Here is a 19,007-nt window from a genome sequence, read left to right on the forward strand (position 1 = left end):
TGGGTTCTGATAGCTATGCTGCCCCAGCCTGGGTCCATATATGTACCATGAATGCTGATGCTGACGGCTGAGTGTGAAAATGACTTTTAAAATCCCACCACCTGTATCCCAAAGGAACTTGGCCCTTTATTTCAGATATTTGACAATAAAGTGACGCTTGGCACTGACTTAGGCTGTACAGAATCGACACAGAGACCCACTACACGAGGATGGAAGGTATCATTGAACAGCAATGATGCAATGGTTTGTGTGCACATAGATATGGAACTGAGAGGGTGCCCCCTACAGACCATGTTAAGCATCTCAGATGCTTACCCATAATATGAACAACGTAACAGCATTATTACGTCGTCAATGCGTTTACACAAGGGCACTCCAAAGACACTTATTCTTACACTTGCCACCTCTAAGGAATATGTAAAAGCCCAGTGACTCAAGAGAGATCAGAAAAAGGGCTTTCAATAAAGTGCTTCCAGGCAAGTTCTGGAAATCGTCACAGTCTACAAAATAAACCTCATGTCAATTCCTTTCCTTTCCTCACCAGCTGGTAAAAAGGAATATGTTTTGTAGAAAAATTTTAACGCCACGGTCAGACTCTGATTCCAAACTATGAGTGGCACACATCCCAGCATTATTGCACTGGAAGTCTTGTAACAGGCACAGGTAGTGTAATACCAGCCTTCAAGAACTTGATATAATGAGGGTGAAATGAATCAGAAAATCTAAAGTCAATAACCTTCAGAAGAAGTTCTTTCAAGGATAACCAACTCATAAGGTGATGATCAAAGACCATATCCAATTCCTTCCAAAATGCAATGTTTACATGAGCAAAGGAAAGAACCACAACGATTGCAGTAGGAATGTAACCCCGGACGAAAGGACAAAACATCAGTAGGACACCATTTTGAAATGGATAGGTCTCTCTAAATTAGCAAAGGGCCCTTTAAAACAGAAAGATCGGCACAGTTTACTTGTGACTTGATAGAAATCGGCACACAGCATCTGCACTACGAGATCGTTAGCATGACTGACACGCCAGTGGACCATAAGAGTCACACGGAATTTCAACTTGAATCTTTGTCTTTGGACTTGAGCAGAAAATAAAATGAAACTCTTTAGAACTCATGGATTTTTTTTATACCATAATGCTAAAATTCAATATTTGGGATTACGTTTGATTACATCCAGGTATCCTGAGCAAATTTTGAATATCACTTCCTCAGATGGGCTTGCTGATTTTAGGAAATTATTTCTTGGGTGAAAGGCCAATACCAGATCTAAATGACAGTAAGAATTAGGTGAGGGAAAGGATTCTGATCTGTGATTTTCTAGTGATTCTGAATATCACCCTGCTGATGTTACGGACCTTGGTGATATTACTCGTGATTACATTAGCTACAGTAATCGAGACATAAGACGCAAACGGCTGAAGACATTTTGAGTAATTTGCAAGATAATTAATAATTATTCAATAGTCTAACAAATTCAAGGAGGGCCAGATTGAAATGGATCGTTCCATTAGAATACCATCGCCAACAGTGAGTGCTGTGCCCTTTGCCAAGCGGAGCAGATAAAGCCACTGAGTTCCACGATTCCTCATCCATTTTTTTTTTTTTCTTGTGATCAGCGGGGTAATGCTCCAATTCTGTGTGGCTATGAAGCTCTGCTCTTCCAAAACCATCTTCTGACTTTGCTCTGAATTGGTCCTGGCTGAGCTGCGGGTGCCTCTGAGGCCAGCCACATGTTGGGCATTGAATTTAGAGTGTAGTTTTAGAGCTGTTTTGAAACTGGGAAGGAGGCAGGGTGAGAAAGTAAATGTGTTTTAAGGTCCTCATCTTTATGTTTAATAAATTGCCCAGAAATTTTACGTGCAAATGGAATCAAAGCTCTGGGAATGGGGAGGCGGGGAGGGAGGGCGTTGGTGCTCGTTGGCATTCACGTCAAGTGCCTTACAAAGAGGGTCACGGACACTCCGAATATAGCGGTTCTCCTTAAAGCAGAGTCCCAGGAAGAGCTGAAACTCATTTTTAAGAAGGGCTTTCAGCCATGAAACAAATACATCTCAGCAGAACTCTGGACCTCAGAATTGGATAATACATAATCAATCCCTCTTCCCTTTCTGAGCCTGTAAGTGGTACTTGGGAGCACGTAAGCCACAGGGTAATCAGCTGATTGCTCTGGACGACTCCGTCTGTCGGGCTCAGAGACCCACAGAGATCACACTTCCTACCCTCTGACCCCCTATCAAGTCACAAGCGTCAAACCATGCATGGGACACACAGGTCATGGGGACGCCTGAATTCTGGTCAAGGATATAAGGGTTAGAATCGATGAAATTGTAAGAGGATCAAGAAAACCTACTGGAAGCATGATCAACCCAAGGCCGCCACCACTGCTTTTTTTTGCCCTTGGCTTTCTGTTTGTCTGCTTCTCCTAAAATAAAATATGTCCAAATATTAATTCTTAGAAAGTGAGAAAACAAACTTTGAAAACCACGCTTTAACAACTCAATTGTCAAAATCTAGACAAGTTGCAAAAGTACATCAGAAGTCAGGAAAAGAAACTCTACTGAATCTGAAAAGTTTCCATGGGTCAGCAGCCGATTTCACAAGGTAAATACTCAGTATTCTATTAACATAACGCCACGTTTTCACTTTCTCTCTAGGAATTGAGGGCATATGAAGAAATATAATAATGAAGGGGTTATCTGTCAAAAATGCATCTCGCAGTAAATTTTCCATGGAATTAACAGAAAAGAAGCATCACCCAAATATTATAGAACAATTTAGTGGCAAATAATTTGTTAAAATGCATAATTCCAATAACCAGAAATTTCTCTTGTGATCATTTTAATGCATGGTTGGAAAAATATAAATTTACTGTTGATAAATAGATATTATGCACTGGCAGAATACCATGCATTGTTTCTCCATTCCTTTCAAACAGAAAATCGCCATGCAAACATCTTTAAAAAGAGCTTTTAAACTTAACTGGATATAACAAATCTATAATTAGATATAATAAATATGTATTTCATCTTAAGTTTCATTGGAACAGACCATAATTGAATGATATCTTAACTACTATTATTCAGAGACCTACATATTTAATTTTTGTATAAAATTTATAGAAATCAAAGGCAACAGTAGACTGCGTATCTTAAATAGCTTCCCTAAAGGAACAAATGAAGCAAACTCATCCTATTTTCTTCAGAATCACACGTCCGTGAAACAGAAGCTAGGTTATATTAAAGTCGTCTTGCTGAACTGGGGGGATACTTGTAAAGTCACAGACATTAAATATGTACTTTATGAAACAAACAAACACATCCCACTCACAATGGGAACATAAAACTTGCTGAGTTAAAAAGATACATTGATAAAACTGGCATAAGGAAAAGTAACATTATTTCACAGCCCTACCCAATATCATGCTTTTACTCAACATCAAGGTACTCTGGGCTAAGAAGGAAATGTTTCAACATACTTTCATCATCCTCTTCAGAGAGTTTTTGGATGTCCTGGCCTTCCCCTGACTCCTGAGTCAAGCTCAGCATCCTCTCCTTACCCTTTTTGTATTTCTGTTGCCTGGCCTTGATGCGATCCATCCTGTACAACAAAACAGCAGCAGCAATGCCAAGAACACACCCATAGTTACCTGTACACTTTTATGCAAACAGCTAAAATCATGGACAAAGTGGTCAACATTTGGGACTTGTGGATGCTTACTTATTAGCGACACGTCTCCTTGGTTTTTTTTTTTATACCCATGTTATTTTGCGCTACACAGGTGCTAGCTCAATCATATGATCAATAGTAATTATGCTAAATACTTTAAGTCCACTTATACCTTGTACCAAAGCCATTCTGAACACAGTAAATTATGAAATATAAATCCTTTATTCTCCCAGGTTTTGCATTATCTTTTTAGATACTGTCTGCCTCACATAGTTGTCGTGAAGGTCAGGTGAAAAGAGGTATGCGCGTGAGAACTGTTTTGTAAACAGGAAGTTGCTCCTCAAATGTTCTCGAGTATTCTATCAGACCCTGCGACTCTTCTCCATGTCAAATCTAATCTCTTATTGGATCTGGAAAAATGCTGAATTGCAGCTTTTTGTCTGTTTATTCAGGAAGTCTATTCAGAAACCGCAATGCTGAGCTTTTTCTCCCACATCTGCCCTCGTGAAAGATTTCATTTCTTAATTTAGTTTCTTAAAATTCTGAATGTATTGCCCAAGTTTTTAAACCGATTTAAGTGACATTTCTGTTTTGGGCAGCTTAAATAATATTTGTCTTTTGCAATGATCACTGCCTTCATTCTTTTTTATTCTGACCTCTCACTTGAGAGGATGCATTCTTAAAAAAATGGAAAAATCCAGTGACATGAATTATAGTAACAGGTCTCACTTACGGGAAATTCAGAACACATTCTACATGTGGGGTCAAATTTGTTATTTCTCTACACCTGATTTAGATAGCTAGAAACAACAATAGTAATAGTTATACCATACTGTATTTTCATTATTATTTCATTACATAACTCATATCTTTGATTGTGAAAATAACCATGCCATGGGATAGTGTAATTTTTACTGGCAAATATTTTTGCACGGGGAAAGAAGCTGGAAAAATGAGGTCAGGATGGAATTAAGTAGTCCTAGCAAACTCAGGGAATTTTCCTGGTGGGCTGACAGAGTACCTCCATTTCCTTAGAGAAAGTGGCTAGGTTTTGAATTCTATGGCCATCAGCTGTTAAACCTGGCCCCAAACATGTGAGGCACTAGCAATCCTCAGAGGTTCCACTTACTGCTAGAAATTTCACTCTAAGAGAATAATTATTTTCAGTGGGCTAATTAAAAAAAGAAAGAAAGAAAGAATTCTCAGATCTCCTGGGTGGAGTCAGTCCATTACTTGAGTTCTCCAGAATGGTGTGGTGGGAAAGGAGGCCTTGAACTGGATACAGGGAAATTCAGGGTGTATTTCTAGTACTGCCTCTGGTTAGTTGTGGATTTTTTTTTTTTTTTTTTTACCAGTATGCGGGCCTCTCACTGGTGTGGCCTCTCCCGTTGCGGAGCACAGGCTCTGGACGCGCAGGCTCAGTGGCCATGGCTCACGGGCCTAGCCGCTCCGCGGCATGTGGGATCTTCCCGGACCGGGGCACGAACCCGCGTCCCCTGCATCGGCAGGCGGACTCTCAACCACTGCGCCACCAGGGAAGCCCTAGTTGTGGATTTTAAGTCATCTGTTACATGGGTCATCAGTTTCTTCCCAAGCAGACTGGATTACATTATCTCTAAAGATCCTTCCAAAGTGAGAACTCTGTATTTGTTCACTTAACCCACAGATATGATGGACTTCAAGTGAGTATTACTGGGAACGACCCGGTCTCATTCACTAACTGTTTAATCTTTACCAATACTCAGGTAGAACTGTGAGTCCTGATTTAAAAATAGAAACTGGAATTCAGAGAATTCGACAGACCTGCCCAAGGCTCCCGAGTAAGCATCTGAACTAGGACCGCCCATGGCGGCCCCCTTCCCCCCACCCCGATGCTCTCCTCCTTTGGACCATTTCCATTTCAGTCAACACCCAGAGCAAACACCTGGGCAGTTGTGAAAGTTACCACAAACGGATTCCTCAGGGCTTGGGGCTCCCTGGGAGCTGAGAGCTGGCAGAATGGGACCAGGCAAACCCCAAATAAAAGGAAAGCATCCTTACTGCCTCTTAAGCTGGTCCATGGACTTTTTCTCTTCCTCAATTCTTGCCTTTACAGCCTTTACAATCGTGGCCTGGAAAAGTTCAGCCCCCCTGAAAGAAAGTCAGAAACATGGAACATATGAGCATTTTTATCGGTGTTACCCACCTTCCCCTGACAACGGTTACTAAGGGCTAGAAAACAATTCTTCGGGGGCAGCTGCCTGGCTGGGAGTGGGAGTCCCTTCCCTGTGGATGGACACGCACCGCCTCCTGCCTCCCCTGGCGGGAGGGGCTGCTCACAACCCTGCGGATAAGAGAAAAGAAAACGGTGTGTGTTTTCTGAGACTGTCAAGGCCCCTTCAAGCCTCTTAAAGCCTGTGCCCCTGACCTGCCCTCATTATGGTCGTCCCATGAGGGGACATTTAAGGAGGGGTGAGTTCAGGTTCATTTTCTACTCAGTAAGCAGGAAAGGGCGTGGAGCAAGCTGGGGCTTCGTGAGGGGAAATGCAATGGGATGGGCCGTCCAGCCCCTTCCCTTTGATTCTCTTCCCCCTGTCCTTCCATTCCCTTCTGTTCCTTCTCACTTTTCAACCCACTTCCAGGTCCCCTAGAGCTCATCAACTTCTCCGTATCCTCAGCTCTGTCCCATTGGGGTCCATCCCGTCTGCGGGAGCCCGTTGGGATGCCGGTCCCGTGCTGCCTGATGACGGGGCGGCAGCGGTGCAGGAATGCAGGGCTGGGCAGAGGATCTGGTGAACTGCCCCCTCCCCCATGCCACGGAAATTCTGCTTTTCTACAGCGGCTGTTTCAAGCTCCTTACACTTTCCTCAAACTAGAATTCTGTCAAGGGCTTTTCACTCCTGGCAGACGACCCAGCTGCTTGCTTTCCAGAGAGAACAAAGTCACGAGGCAATGATTCTCAGCCTCCTGCCACCCACCTCAGATGGCCTTTCCTGCGGTGACGTGGAGAAGGTGACAGCCCACGCCAATGGCCAGCGCCTCCCCATCCGCAGCCTGAGGGGCCCTGGCCCTCCCTCTCAGCCCCTCTTCCTGCATCTCTACCTTCCCATCCCCACTGCATCCTGCGCACAGGCATGCAAACATGCTCGGGTCTGCTAATCTTAGAAAAAGAACCACGCACACCGCACGGGTTTCTACGCACGGCCTTGCATCACTGCCCCTGCAGTCAAATATCCTGCAGGCACCATCCCCAAGCCGTCACCTCAACCTGAACTTGCTGGTGTTTGGCTCTGACCCCACCTGTCGAGGTCATTGATTTCAGCGTTCAGCCTTGTCTCTGCGTATCTTGTCTACTGAATTTCCGCTCTGAAGCTGCTGTCCTCGGGCCCACGCTCTCCTACTGGCTCAGACTCCCCACCCATCTCTGAGGTGTGACTGCTGCCCAGGGTCCTTGTCTCACCTCCACATTCTCTCCGGGCAGCTCCCATCACTCCACTGCCCCAACACCGTCTGTGTATCGACGACCCTCAAGTCTCCTCACATCTCCAGACCCGTCCACTCAGCTGCCCGAGGGCTTCCCGACGGGCTGCGTGTGTTTCACAAGCTCATGAGACCCACAGCTCCACAGTCGGAGCCCATCTCCGCTCCCGGCTGAGAGCTCCTCAGACCCTCTACCTTTGGGGCTGTCCCCCCACCACCTGTTGAGGCCAGAATCCTGGGCACAGTGCCCTCCTCTCTTCCCTTCCCATCACCACCTCCCTGCCAACCAATCGATTTCCACCTGGGCCAGTTTCACCTCTGAACTATCTTAATTTATCCCTTCCTGGTCCCGGCCATCACCTCCATCCTGAATCACCAGAGCCGCCACCTACCTGGTCCCTTCGCTTATGGTCCTGCTTAGACCCCATCTGTCCTGCAGCCCACTGAAAAGCAAGTGCAGCCACTTCTAAAGTCATAAACGTGGTTCTAAGGCCCCTGATAGTCTGGCCTTCCCGCAGCTTATTTCTCTCCACTTACTGTCTTCATCTTCACATGTCTGTGTGCCAGCCACTCCGACCCCCCGGTAACCTCCCTCGGCTGTCTCCCTCCTGCACCTTCCTCCTCTCACTCCTGTTCATCCCTCAGGCTGTAGCTTGGAATGGAGGCTGCCTTGGTCCTGCCCCGCGGCTGGTTGCACACCTGCCTACAATCCCCAGGTTCCCGAATGCCTCCTGCATCACGTGTGTCCCACCACCTGCAGCGGCTTGTGGACGGGTCCCTCTCCCTGCCCGTCTGCAGGCTCTAGGAGGGCACGCATGGCAAGCATCCACCTCCTCATAACAGAGCAGGTGGCAAACGAGTGAATGAATGAATGTCTAGTCTAGTCTTTGGAAGTTGCATCGTGAGTTCAGTGCTTATTAAGACACGGTTGTTTTTGGACAAGCATGAGCTGTACTCTGACCAAAGCCACCAGTTTCTATAACAGGAAGATTATGCTTTGTGAATAACTGTGACAACTTTGAGAAAAAGATGGTGGCTTACTATTATGTCCTGAGTGTCTAAGGACCGAATTTTAGGGGAAGGTGAGAAAGATGCATTTGCTAGCAAAAGGACTGGCTGCTACATACAAGTAAATAAGGTTACTATTGGGATGAGACATGTTCTGCTCTGAAAATGATGTCCTGGGCGTTAGGAAAACAACTGTAATGGTCAACTACTGTCCCTAAATGAAGTCAGCGTCCGTCTACATGGTGAGGGCTGAGGGTGCAGCAAGGCTCCTCGGATTAAACGTAGGTGCCCGAAGGGGAAGCTGGGATGAAGTGAGACAGTGGCATAGACATACATACACTACCAAATGTAAAATAGATAGCTAGGGTGAAGCAGCCGCATGGCACAGGGAGATCAGCTCGGTGCTTTGTGAACACCTGGAGGGGTGGGATAGGGAGGGTGGGAGGGAGGGAGATGCAAGAGGGAAGAGATGTGGAAACATACGTATATGTATAACTGATTCACTTTGTTATAAAGCAGAAACTAACACACCATTGTGAAGCAATTATACTCCAATAAAGATGTTAAAAAATAAATGTAGGTGCCCGACTGGGTCCTCATCCTATCTGGCTCCAGGTTAGTTAACAACGGCTGGGAATTCTCAGCCTTTCAATGGACCTTTGAAATACACATGTTGTTTCTCCTGGCAGAGAAGAAACAGGCTCTGGGAGCACTGGTGGTAGAGAGAGAATGAGAGTGATCAACACTGGTAACGATACGACACAAGCTAGCATCTACAAGGTCGTTTAGCACCATGGGTCCCGTGGGATTGAGGCAGGGCCAGGGTCTCAGAGACAAGCTCGCGCTAGGGGATCGTGCAGCTGCCCTCTGACCCCCATCTCAATGGCCTCCTCTTTAGTACCTAGGTCTCTTCCCAGTCTTTTCCCTAAACCTATACGACTGGGGGCAGAAAATGGACAAAGGGGGAATCTAAGGAGAAAGTAATAAACAGTGCCACTGGCCCGGAGAAGAAAAAAATCAGATTGTTGGGGGAAAAGAGCCTGAAAGGAAGGGGATAAGGAAAGACAAACAGGAAGGGTTTAGGGTGAGGCTGGAGTAACACGCTCCTCTGTCTACGGTCTGAAAAATAACAGATTATGTTTTTCTCTGTCTTCAGGAGTTTCTTCTTAAAAAGGAGGTGCCAGTGGGGGTGGGGGGTGGGGGGAGACGGACTAGACTCTGGACCAACGTGGCCTATGTTCCTGTTCTGACCGAGGCCAGAGGACCTACTCCAGTGATGAGGTCTGGACCGAGGGGCTCAGACAACCAGTCCATCTTTAACCTTCAAGGGTGTCCCAGTCCTCATAAGGTGTGATTCCCTCCATAGACTTGCTTGTTACTCTTCTGTTTTAGATCTTAAAGGCCTTGGGCTAAAGCCGTCTCGGATCAGTTTTCCTGGAAGGAATCTCTTAATTTCTTGTGGGTTCTACAAGCAAGCTCAGACAGGAATCAAGAGTGCAATATCACTTCCTGACAGGTTTCTTAAGAGAAACCCCTGGATTCCTTGGCCTGACCCACCTCGAAGCCAGGATCTGTGAAGCTTTTATATCCGCCACGACGTGCAGGAAATAGTAACTCATGAAAACTCTTCTCTGCAGCAGAAGGAAGGCAAAGCATATGCTGTCCCAAATAATCCCTGCTTCCCCGCTCGGTAGTTTACACGAGGAATCATCATCCGCTGGGCAAAAAGAAAAAGAAGAAAAAAATGAAAACTTACACCCATTTTCATTGCTATTTTATAAACTCTCGTGGCATGATCAGACTTGGGAAATCACACAGGCGTAAGAGCAAACTTCCGATGCACTGAGTCCCTCTGAGTGGGTTTATTCCCAGCCAAGGGCACACGCTTCAAATCCAGTATCAGCACTGATTCACAAGGCTGACCACAAAGTGAGCTCGTGATAGTGTAAGGCAGAGGATGGAAAGGGACCCCTCCCACCCAGCAAGGGCCATGGAGAAATAACATCTGCATGTCCCAATGCCAGAGGAAGTCTCTGGTACAAAAAAGACACATGTTCTGGGAATGGGCTCCCCCAGGGGTAGCCAGGGGAGCAGGTACGGTCTATCGGAAGAAGGGGTGTGCACAGAACATCTGATCCTAAGTCAGAACAAACTCCAGTGCCTCTTCATCCTCTGCAAAGTGTAGTAAGGATTGGAAGGCAGAGTTGGGGGAGGGGTGTCATGTTCAAGGCCCCATCCTGGGCGCCAAGGAGGATGGAGGTGCTGTCCAGGCTTCTGATGCAAGACACAGAGGGGCGGAAATGGAACTCCTGCCTCTGTACAGGTGGGAATCTAACTCCAGACACCCTGTTGCTGCTCCCAACTGTCTTCCCACGGTGGAGGTTCTCTGAGCTTCAGAGGAGGGGGGGTCTGGAGGCAGAGCTACTTGATGACCGAGATTCCAACCGCAGCAGCCACAGGTGTGTGTGGGCATCTGTGACCCTTCCCATTGTAACTCAAGGAAGTTCAAGGAGTTGCTGAAGGCCACAACTGCCCCCTAGACCTGCTCGGGGAGGGGGACAGGGACGTTTGTGGAAGAGGATGAGAGATGCGGTGGGGGGGTGTGTCCTGAGCACAGATCCCCAGCGTGGCACAAGCCCACAGCTCCGTGCAGACGCTGACTCACGTCCCTTCACCTCTTCCCTTCAGGGGCTTCGGCCCAGTTTCTAAATTAGAACAATACACTGCCCTTCCTTCTTTGTGCTTTTGTTCCCAAATTTGCTTTTCATACTTACGCATTTTGTAGCCCTTGACTGTGCAGGCCAGGCTGAAAGCTTGGATCAACCAGCAACTATTTTGAACCAACTTTTCAATATAGCCGCATGCTCCTATCTGAAAAACAAAGGGGAAAGGCATATCCTGAAGCTCCACAGCCGGAGAAAAGGCTGATGTCTTGCAATCCCAACAGGTGCGAGAATTCCCAAAGTCCCAGTCTGGTGGTGGATGGGGCCCCAAATCCAGTCCCCACCGGGTAGAGCGCCTGATGCTTCACTTCCTCAGGGAGTTAAACTCAAGGAGCAAGGGGAGAACCCTGAGCGTGACGCTTTCTGAACTTGGAAGCTTCTCTCTTTTCAAAGAGGAAATCTCAGACCACCGTAGGAACCAGCCCGGCGCTGTGATGGCAAACGGGTGAGCACGGATCCAGGACTGGGATTCTGACTCTCACGAGTCAGACAGAGTCAGACGTAGTAAACCTACGCTATTTGCCAGGAGATGGTCACAAACATAAGCTGCCTGGTGTAGCTCTTAGAGCAGGAAGAGAGGATGTGCTTGGAGCCAATTCTTTTTTTCTTTTTTGGTACGCGGGCCTCTCACTGTTGTGGCCTCTCCCGTTGCAGAGCGCTGGCTCAGCGGCCATGGCTCACGGGCCCAGCCGTTCCGAGGCACGTGGGATCTTCCCAGACCGGGGCACGAACCCGTGTCCCCTGCATCGGCAGGCAGACTCTCAACCACTGCGCCACCAGGGAAGCCCGAGCCAATTCTTTTTCAGCCAATTCTCTGAGTAAAGGAGACTTCTTTGTTGACTGTCACATTGTTGTCTCACAACAGTGATGTCTTATCACAGTTAAGTTCACATCCCAAGGGGGGAAAATAGCCTCCTCCTCAGGGAATCTCTTCCCCCCTCTGTCTCCCTGGACACCCCTGAATTCAAGTTTCTGATGAGCTCACATGGCAACGTCTCCAGGAAGCCTCTTCCCAACTTACCCAGGCCAGAAATTAGGCATCCTGTTTTGTACTGCTTTCCTAAAATACTGTCACAATGAGCATTAACAGAGTGTACTGTAATTATTTATAAGAAAGTCTATCTTCTCTTTTAGAATGTGAGTTCCTTAGGGGTAAAATCTGCGTACTATTCACCTCTAGTTCTTCAAGATATAAAACAGTGCCTGGCAAAGATCAGGTCTGCAACACAGGTTTAGAGAATGAATGAATGAATGAGCGGATGCTGCAGCCACACACTTTCCAGGAACAGTCATAGGGATCAGCCTCCAGCCGCAGATCTCTGCCCATCAGACGGGCTTTAGGATGAAAGGGTGACCTCCTGTCCTATCTCATGCCCTTTCCAACAACTCTCAACACCACCCCGCAGGCAAACACACACTGCTGGGGTTGAACTGATGAATAAAAATCATTTTGACTATCAGCTAGAAACTTAGCATTCTAATGGTCACGACACAAAATAAGTTCTTCAAATACATACTCCTGGTGACATAGACTTGGCTTCCCCAGATTTCTAAACACAGCAGTGCACGTGCCCAAATAAAAAAGTCAAATGCTTTCCAGTAGAATTGTCTGGTGAGCTCATCTGTAAGTACCAGGAAGGGGGGAAGCAGGAAGTCGTACATCACTGTTCTTCTAATGCACTGTCAGTTACAGCCGCTGAGTAGCAGGCCCTGGGATTCACTTTAAGCTGGAGGTAGGGGTGGATTAACTCCTTCGGCTCCTGAAAGGTCGTTGTTTAATTTCCTGACACAATAAATAGTTTAAAAGGTGTCTTTGTGGCCTAAAAGAATCCATGTGATTCCGGCATGATTCGTGGGCAGTTTATCTACCAGGGAAGTGGCCACGATGTGCCCTGGAACATGGATATTTAATAGAGAAGCAGCCACGTTCTGTGGACGGGAGATGTTTGTCTCAACCCTCCACTGTCTGAGCTGTTTTCTAGTCCAGACGCTGATGCTCAGATCAGCCGTAAAGCTTCCCCTGCATCCACCCTCATCTCAGGGCTTCATAAAACATCTGTGCCTTCAGGGGTCCATCCCTCCTCATCCCCACCCCCAGCGGTGTCATGGAGAGCCGCGCCCATTCTATTTACACTTCCACAGCCCTTTCTAGGTAAAAGAGTTGCTTTTAGCCAATATGATCCAATTTTTGAAGACATCCCATGACTGATTCAACTCATAAAAGGGCCACACTGCAGCCCGTCGTAGGAATGATCACCGATCGTTCCTCAGAAGAGATGGATCTGAATTAATAAAATACATTTTAGAGTTTATTCCTATGAAGACATATCCTCTTGTCCTTGAGAGGCTGGAAATGAGCAAAAAGGATTCTTCTTAATGTGGTAAAACAACGAGTAATGAATGGTCATTTGAATTCTGAGTTTGCAAGCATCTTATTGGGGCTTTTAAGAGAGCAGTGTGACGGGCCACGGGCTTTTAATAACCACTGAACGGATCGTTGACTCTGACGCTGAAACCACAAATGTGTTATACAGCGGAGCCACTTACCGACAGTATGTTTTTCATCGTGATCACAAAGACGTTGTATGCGATCAGCCAGTCCCAGTACCGCAGGATGCTCTTGATGGGCTTTAGCAGCAAATCGCCCCCGAAGAGCAGGAAGTAGAAGCAGGCCACCAGGTAACCCATGCAGAAGATGCTGATCCTGGTCGTCCCGGTGATGAAGATGATTGTGAGCACGAACCAGAAGAGATAGCTGAAGATGATCACTTTGGACATGTCCAGGTACGATCTGCAAAACAGAACCGAAAGACGACACAAACGACAGCACAGATCAAGTCGGGACACTCTAGTTGAGGAAGGAACAAATTCACACTCTCCTCCTGACTCTGTCTGCAGGCTCTGACCAGGCCAGCCTGGGAGCTCTGTGTTCCTCTCTCACCGATCACTGCCTGGTCCACAGGAAACCCTCGCCCAGTTAGTGATGGACAGAGTGGTACCTTGTGAAAACACCATGTGCATGTTTATTTTCATCGAATTTGGGCCAAACGTCCCACAAGTGGCACCATTTTCTGCCTACTACCTGAGTACTCAAAACCCGCTCTGTCTTTCTATAGGAGGCCGAGGAAATTCTAAGATACAGATGCCTCCTGGAGCAAGAGAATAGTTAAAAAGGGAGTCCTTTCCATGAACTGGAAATTAATGGATTAAAATAAATACAAAGATTTTGCTAGAGGTGAAAATCTCTCCTCCAGATGAGAAGTAGTTCTGCCCAAGCAGACCCAGAGCTTCCAGGCTCTGTCCAACAGTTTCTCTGCACCTCCCTCAGCTGACATGTGGCAGCCATTCTTCCACTATAACTCCCTGAAGGAGGCAGGTGCTCGGGCCTCCATCCTCCCGCAATGAAAGTAGTTGCCGCGGCTCCCCTGGCCTGGGCCATCGGCCCATCTGCGTTCACTTAATTACAGTCTCTCAGTTTTGGAGGTTTTGCTTTGGTTGTTTCTCTTCCCAGATTTGGAAAGAAGCAGAGAAGAACCAATTGTGGGTCAGATATTTGATAAAAGAGTTGCTATTTTGTGGGAGTTAACAAGTCACCTCTGATAAATCCGTGCAACACTGCCCAGCATCGTTAGGGAATAAGTTGTGCCTTAGACGAACACTGTCACATAAGCGAACTTTTGAACTTTACTCTTCTTAGACTAAAACATTCAACACTTTTAAATGTTTCTATGATTCTTTTCCTAAAATATATTACACTCATCCTTGATTTAACACACAGGAGAATGAATAAGATGTCGGTGTTTCTCAGCATCCCAGGATCACACAGGTAATGTTAGTGACTCAGTCCAGGGTGAGATCTGAAGGCCCAACAGGGCCTCCTGATGTGTGTGGCTTGAAGTCAGTAGAACTGGGCTGCTGGCGTGTTTGAGTGTGTGTGTGCGCGTGCAACACGTGCGCGTTAGCACACTGTATGTTTTCCACACATATCCCTCCCCTGCCTGCAGCTGTTAATTCCTCCTGCAGGAGGCCTGGCCTCCGCTCCTCAGCCCTGACTTGCTTCAGTTTCAGAAATCATAAAACTAAGCTTGTGAGAAGGACACGGAAACACCAGCCAACACGCTCTGTGGAGGAGCCTCTGGGGCTCCCGGGCAGCAAGTGAGGCCCGGGGCTGTCCTGGGGTTCAGGGGCAGCTGCTTTCCAGAGCTGCTGAGGGCTGTCCACGGAGGATGGAGGAAACGTGGGAGGCTCGGCTTCCAGACCACTGGGCCATCCTGCCCCATGATTCTTGCCTTTGGGGGTGCAATCAGCGGGTCAGCTCCCCGGGAAAGGCAGGGGGAGCTGGAGGCACAGATTCCAGGGATGCACCTTCCCAGGGGCTGTGCTCTCGGGCGGCTGCGTTACCTGCAGTGGATGAAGTCGGGGACGGGGTTGTGCTGGCTGAACGAGGCCGCATCCAGGTTCATGCAGATCTCCACATTGTCACCTGCCATGATCCGCACGGCGGCCTTGTTTTCATCCTCGAAAATCTGCCGTTGTAGGGAGGCGCACAGAAGCAGCATGAAGTCATCTGGCAAGACAGACACGGGAACTGAAACCCCCTGCTCCCCCTCTGCACCTAGGGATGCGAGGAGGGGTCCCCACGGGGTACCAGCGGCTCCTCATCTGCTACCTGAGTTACGTCCTGGGAGTTCACTTCCTCCTGGATTCCAACCTCCCCCACCCACCACGGGGACGCAGGAGGGACCACAGACGCTCCGGGGCTCCCAGGGGAGAGTCCCTGGACGCTGTATGCTCGTCGGTGAGTGAAAGCAACAGGCGATGACTAGTCTTCACGAATCTCTTACACGACAATGTTTGCCTGCATTGATCTCCCCCTGAAGCTTTGAGGGGCCACTGAGCACTTTCCGTCATCTTTATCTCTTCACAAGCCGTAGATGCAGGCGTTCTGGCTTTCTTTGTCCTCTCCGTCCCCCTCTGCACTGGTAACCAGACTTACCAGAACATACAGGGCGTGGAGGCTGGTGAGAGCAGGTGAAGACGGTGGCCGATGGGGGCGGGTAGAGACGACGGAGCTGCCCTCATGGCCGGCTGCCCAGAACAGTTCCCCCTCCCAGAGGTGTTGTCTTTAATCTACACCCGCATGTGGGTGGGCAGCACCAAATCTCCACCCCCTACGGCAGATGCCCAGACCTTAACCTTTGGATGGTCACCCGCCCTTGGACGGGCTCGGGCTGCAGCCCCACTCAGGAGCATCTGTGGTCCGGCTGCGTCCTTCCGGCTACCCCAGCCCACCTGTAGGTGTATGTCTGCGGTGGCAGCAAGAAGCAAGCAATTTGCCCAGGACAAGGCCTCCCCCTGCAGTCCACCTTCTAGAAGGTGGGTGTGTGGTGGCGGAGAGCGGGGTTGTGCATTGGGAAGTGAAATCATGAAAGCGAACATGGTGTTTCCGATGCTATGTATTAACTCTGCAGATGTAACAGGGCCAGCAGAAGCCACTAGCAGCCTGGGATGCTGATGCGTGGAAACCAGCCTATGACTGTATGTGGGGTAGGGGGGCCCACAAACGCACCACCAGGAGAAGGACGAGCAAGTGGGAATCCCAACGGCCCCACTTACACACGAGGAACACGGGGTTGGGCCGCACGATGAAGTCTGGGAAATACAGCCACTTGACGATGTTGTCATTGAAGCTGGCGCCCTTGAACCTCCAGGGGTAATCTGCAGGGTGGAGGCGGGAGGAGCCGGGTCAGGGCACCCCTCCGTGCCCTTGTCCCCACTGTCCCTGAGCAGGCTCCCGGTGGGGGGCATTCACCTCGGCACGGGGCGGGAGGGATGCCGATGCAGATGAAGTACTGGAAGGTGATGATGCAGGCCAGGAAGCAACAGTACTTGGGCCAGATCTCCGCGATGGCTTTCCTTCGGCGCCGGTACAAGACGGCAATCAGCCAGCAGGCATGAATCATGGCGTAGAAATCCATCCGCTGTCCGATCACATTAACTGACATGAGGAAACAGGTCTGTGTAAGGATGAAAAGAAGCAGAGAGTCGGCTTCACGGGGAAGGGGAGTGGTGTCAGCGGCCCACCCCGAGCGGGCGGTGGAGACCTGCATTCCTGGGGCCGGGTCCCTGCAGGTGTTCACCTGCGCTGCCTCTTTGGGGTGTTTGCATCACGAAGACAGAAAAACTGACCAGGTCACTCTCAATAAGAACCACTTCAAATGGCGGAGGGAATTACCGTTATGATCTCGCCATGAAACGTCACTGTTCCAAGTACATTCCATCGAGGGCAGGCCTGCCACACCATTCAGGTCAAAACAATGCATTTTGGCTAAGGTTACACATCCGGAAGGCACAAAACAGACATCCACACATCTGTAAGACCAGAGATCCCGAGAGGCCATGTCCACTGCCACAGAGCAGGGGACTGGCACCAGGTCCTGGAGACTTTCAACCAGGCCAGGCTAACCCTTCAGTAAGGCTCCTCCCGGATCCTGAGGGGACAGAGACGTGCCACAAAGCCCCAGTGGACACCTGGCCAAAAGCAGCCACTGGAATTTTCACAGGAAAGAAAGAAAACAGGTCAGCAAGGAAACTCACCTCCAGACCAAACTTGTAGAAGAAGTAATTGATGAAGTACTTGGCACAATTGACAAGTCCATCATCCAGGTGGAGTCTCGTAATGTCGTGAAAGATGGTTTTAGACACGGGGGCTGTGAGGTTGTTCCGACCGCGATAATACTCCTGATGGCGGTAGATGGTGACCTCAAAGGCCAGAATGGCCAGCATCAGGAGGTTGTTCTGGAAAGCAAGTAAACTGCATGTGATGCCACGTGGTCATTTAAACAATCCCCACGAGATACCATCTCGTTCCATTCTGGGTGTCTAAAAGAACAGTGCATGATCAAATCCCACCTCTATAAAATACAGTCTTGAATTCAATGCTCATTTTCCCTGTTTTATGGGAACGAGGGTGGAGTTATCTCCAATATGCAAATCAGGCTAATTTCCATGATAACAGGATTTGGAACCTCTACACCAAAGACAGGTGATGGTCATGCCTGTTCCTGAAAAAGTACACACTGAACCTGGAAGCCTTGTCCAGTTACTTTGGGAGGGTCGTCCAACCTTCTTTGCGACTGAAAGTGAGAAACCCTTGTACAGTGTCCTACAAGGACCCCAGGAGACAGACTGAACTGCCGAGTGGGACTGGCATTAGAGGGGGGATTTTTGAACACCTCTGAAAGCTGGCTAGAGAGAGCAGTAGGTGGAAAAATACGCTGATTATACCACAGAATAATAATAGTGATGACAATAATTATTAATAAAATAGATAACACTTATGTGCCAGACACTATTCTAATCCCCCTTTTCAACTATAAGTTTGTTTTATCTTTACAACAGCTCTCAATGGTAGATATCATTCATACCTTACAAATGATACCTGCCATATGAGAAAAAAACTAGAAAGCTACACCAAGCAAAGTGAGATGCTGAGCGCACTTTCAGATTCTGGGAGTTGAGTACAAAGGTTTTAAGTGCATTGTCAGCAAAATCCATCAAAGTAAAATGCTCAGATTATCCATCAGAATAAAATGTGAATAATCTGAACTATATTGCTTTCCTTATGTTTGTTACAACTACTTGCAATCAAAATTCCCTTTTCAGAGATATGCTCTTTTTATCTGGCTACCTCTAAACATAACATACGCCCTTGGTTAAATTTGTAGAATTTAGATAGCAAACATTTCTTGTAACGTGACACCTACTTCTCAGAAACGATCACTGCTGACCATTTGGTATAATTTACTCAGTATTTTTTCTTTGTGTCTAAAAGACTTCATCCTATGTATGGTGTTTGGAAGTTTGCTTTTCTTTTCAACGTTACAGTGTATTTTGGACATCTTTCAGTGTCTGATAGTGTCAATCTACCTCTGTCTTTGAGTGGTTTTATAATGTTCCAGTGAATATACTTGTCATACGTTATTCAATGGATCTCAGACTACTCGATCGATTTCTTTTCAGCATAATGCAATACTGATTTTAATGTTCAGTTGCCTGTTTCGAAGGTGACTGCAAACGCCATGTAAGAGGATGAGGCCCCTATCAAAGCTGAAGTTAGCATCGCCTGGGAAAGGGCTCC

The 19,007-nt window shown here is 47.8% G+C and overlaps 1 protein-coding gene across 2 annotated transcripts in view; it reads right to left on the reverse strand.

Annotated features, from left to right (window-relative positions):
• The window catches only part of PIEZO2 (piezo type mechanosensitive ion channel component 2), a 272,873-nt gene that overhangs the window by 52,634 nt on the left and 201,232 nt on the right, over positions 1–19,007 (reverse strand). For both annotated transcript variants that reach the window (XM_060310455.1, XM_060310454.1), the window contains exons 23-32: positions 17,465–17,665; positions 16,680–16,884; positions 16,484–16,585; positions 15,269–15,434; positions 13,415–13,658; positions 10,919–11,015; positions 9,702–9,861; positions 5,718–5,807; positions 3,487–3,608; positions 2,362–2,433 (exon numbers count right to left, since the gene is read on the reverse strand). In XM_060310455.1, the coding sequence (XP_060166438.1) occupies positions 2,362–2,433; positions 3,487–3,608; positions 5,718–5,807; positions 9,702–9,861; positions 10,919–11,015; positions 13,415–13,658; positions 15,269–15,434; positions 16,484–16,585; positions 16,680–16,884; positions 17,465–17,665 (1,459 nt within the window). The remainder of the gene's footprint in view (positions 1–2,361; positions 2,434–3,486; positions 3,609–5,717; positions 5,808–9,701; positions 9,862–10,918; positions 11,016–13,414; positions 13,659–15,268; positions 15,435–16,483; positions 16,586–16,679; positions 16,885–17,464; positions 17,666–19,007) is intronic.

This window comes from Globicephala melas, chromosome 13 (assembly GCF_963455315.2).
Source record: "Globicephala melas chromosome 13, mGloMel1.2, whole genome shotgun sequence".
In the NCBI taxonomy this organism is placed as follows: domain Eukaryota; kingdom Metazoa; phylum Chordata; class Mammalia; order Artiodactyla; family Delphinidae; genus Globicephala; species Globicephala melas.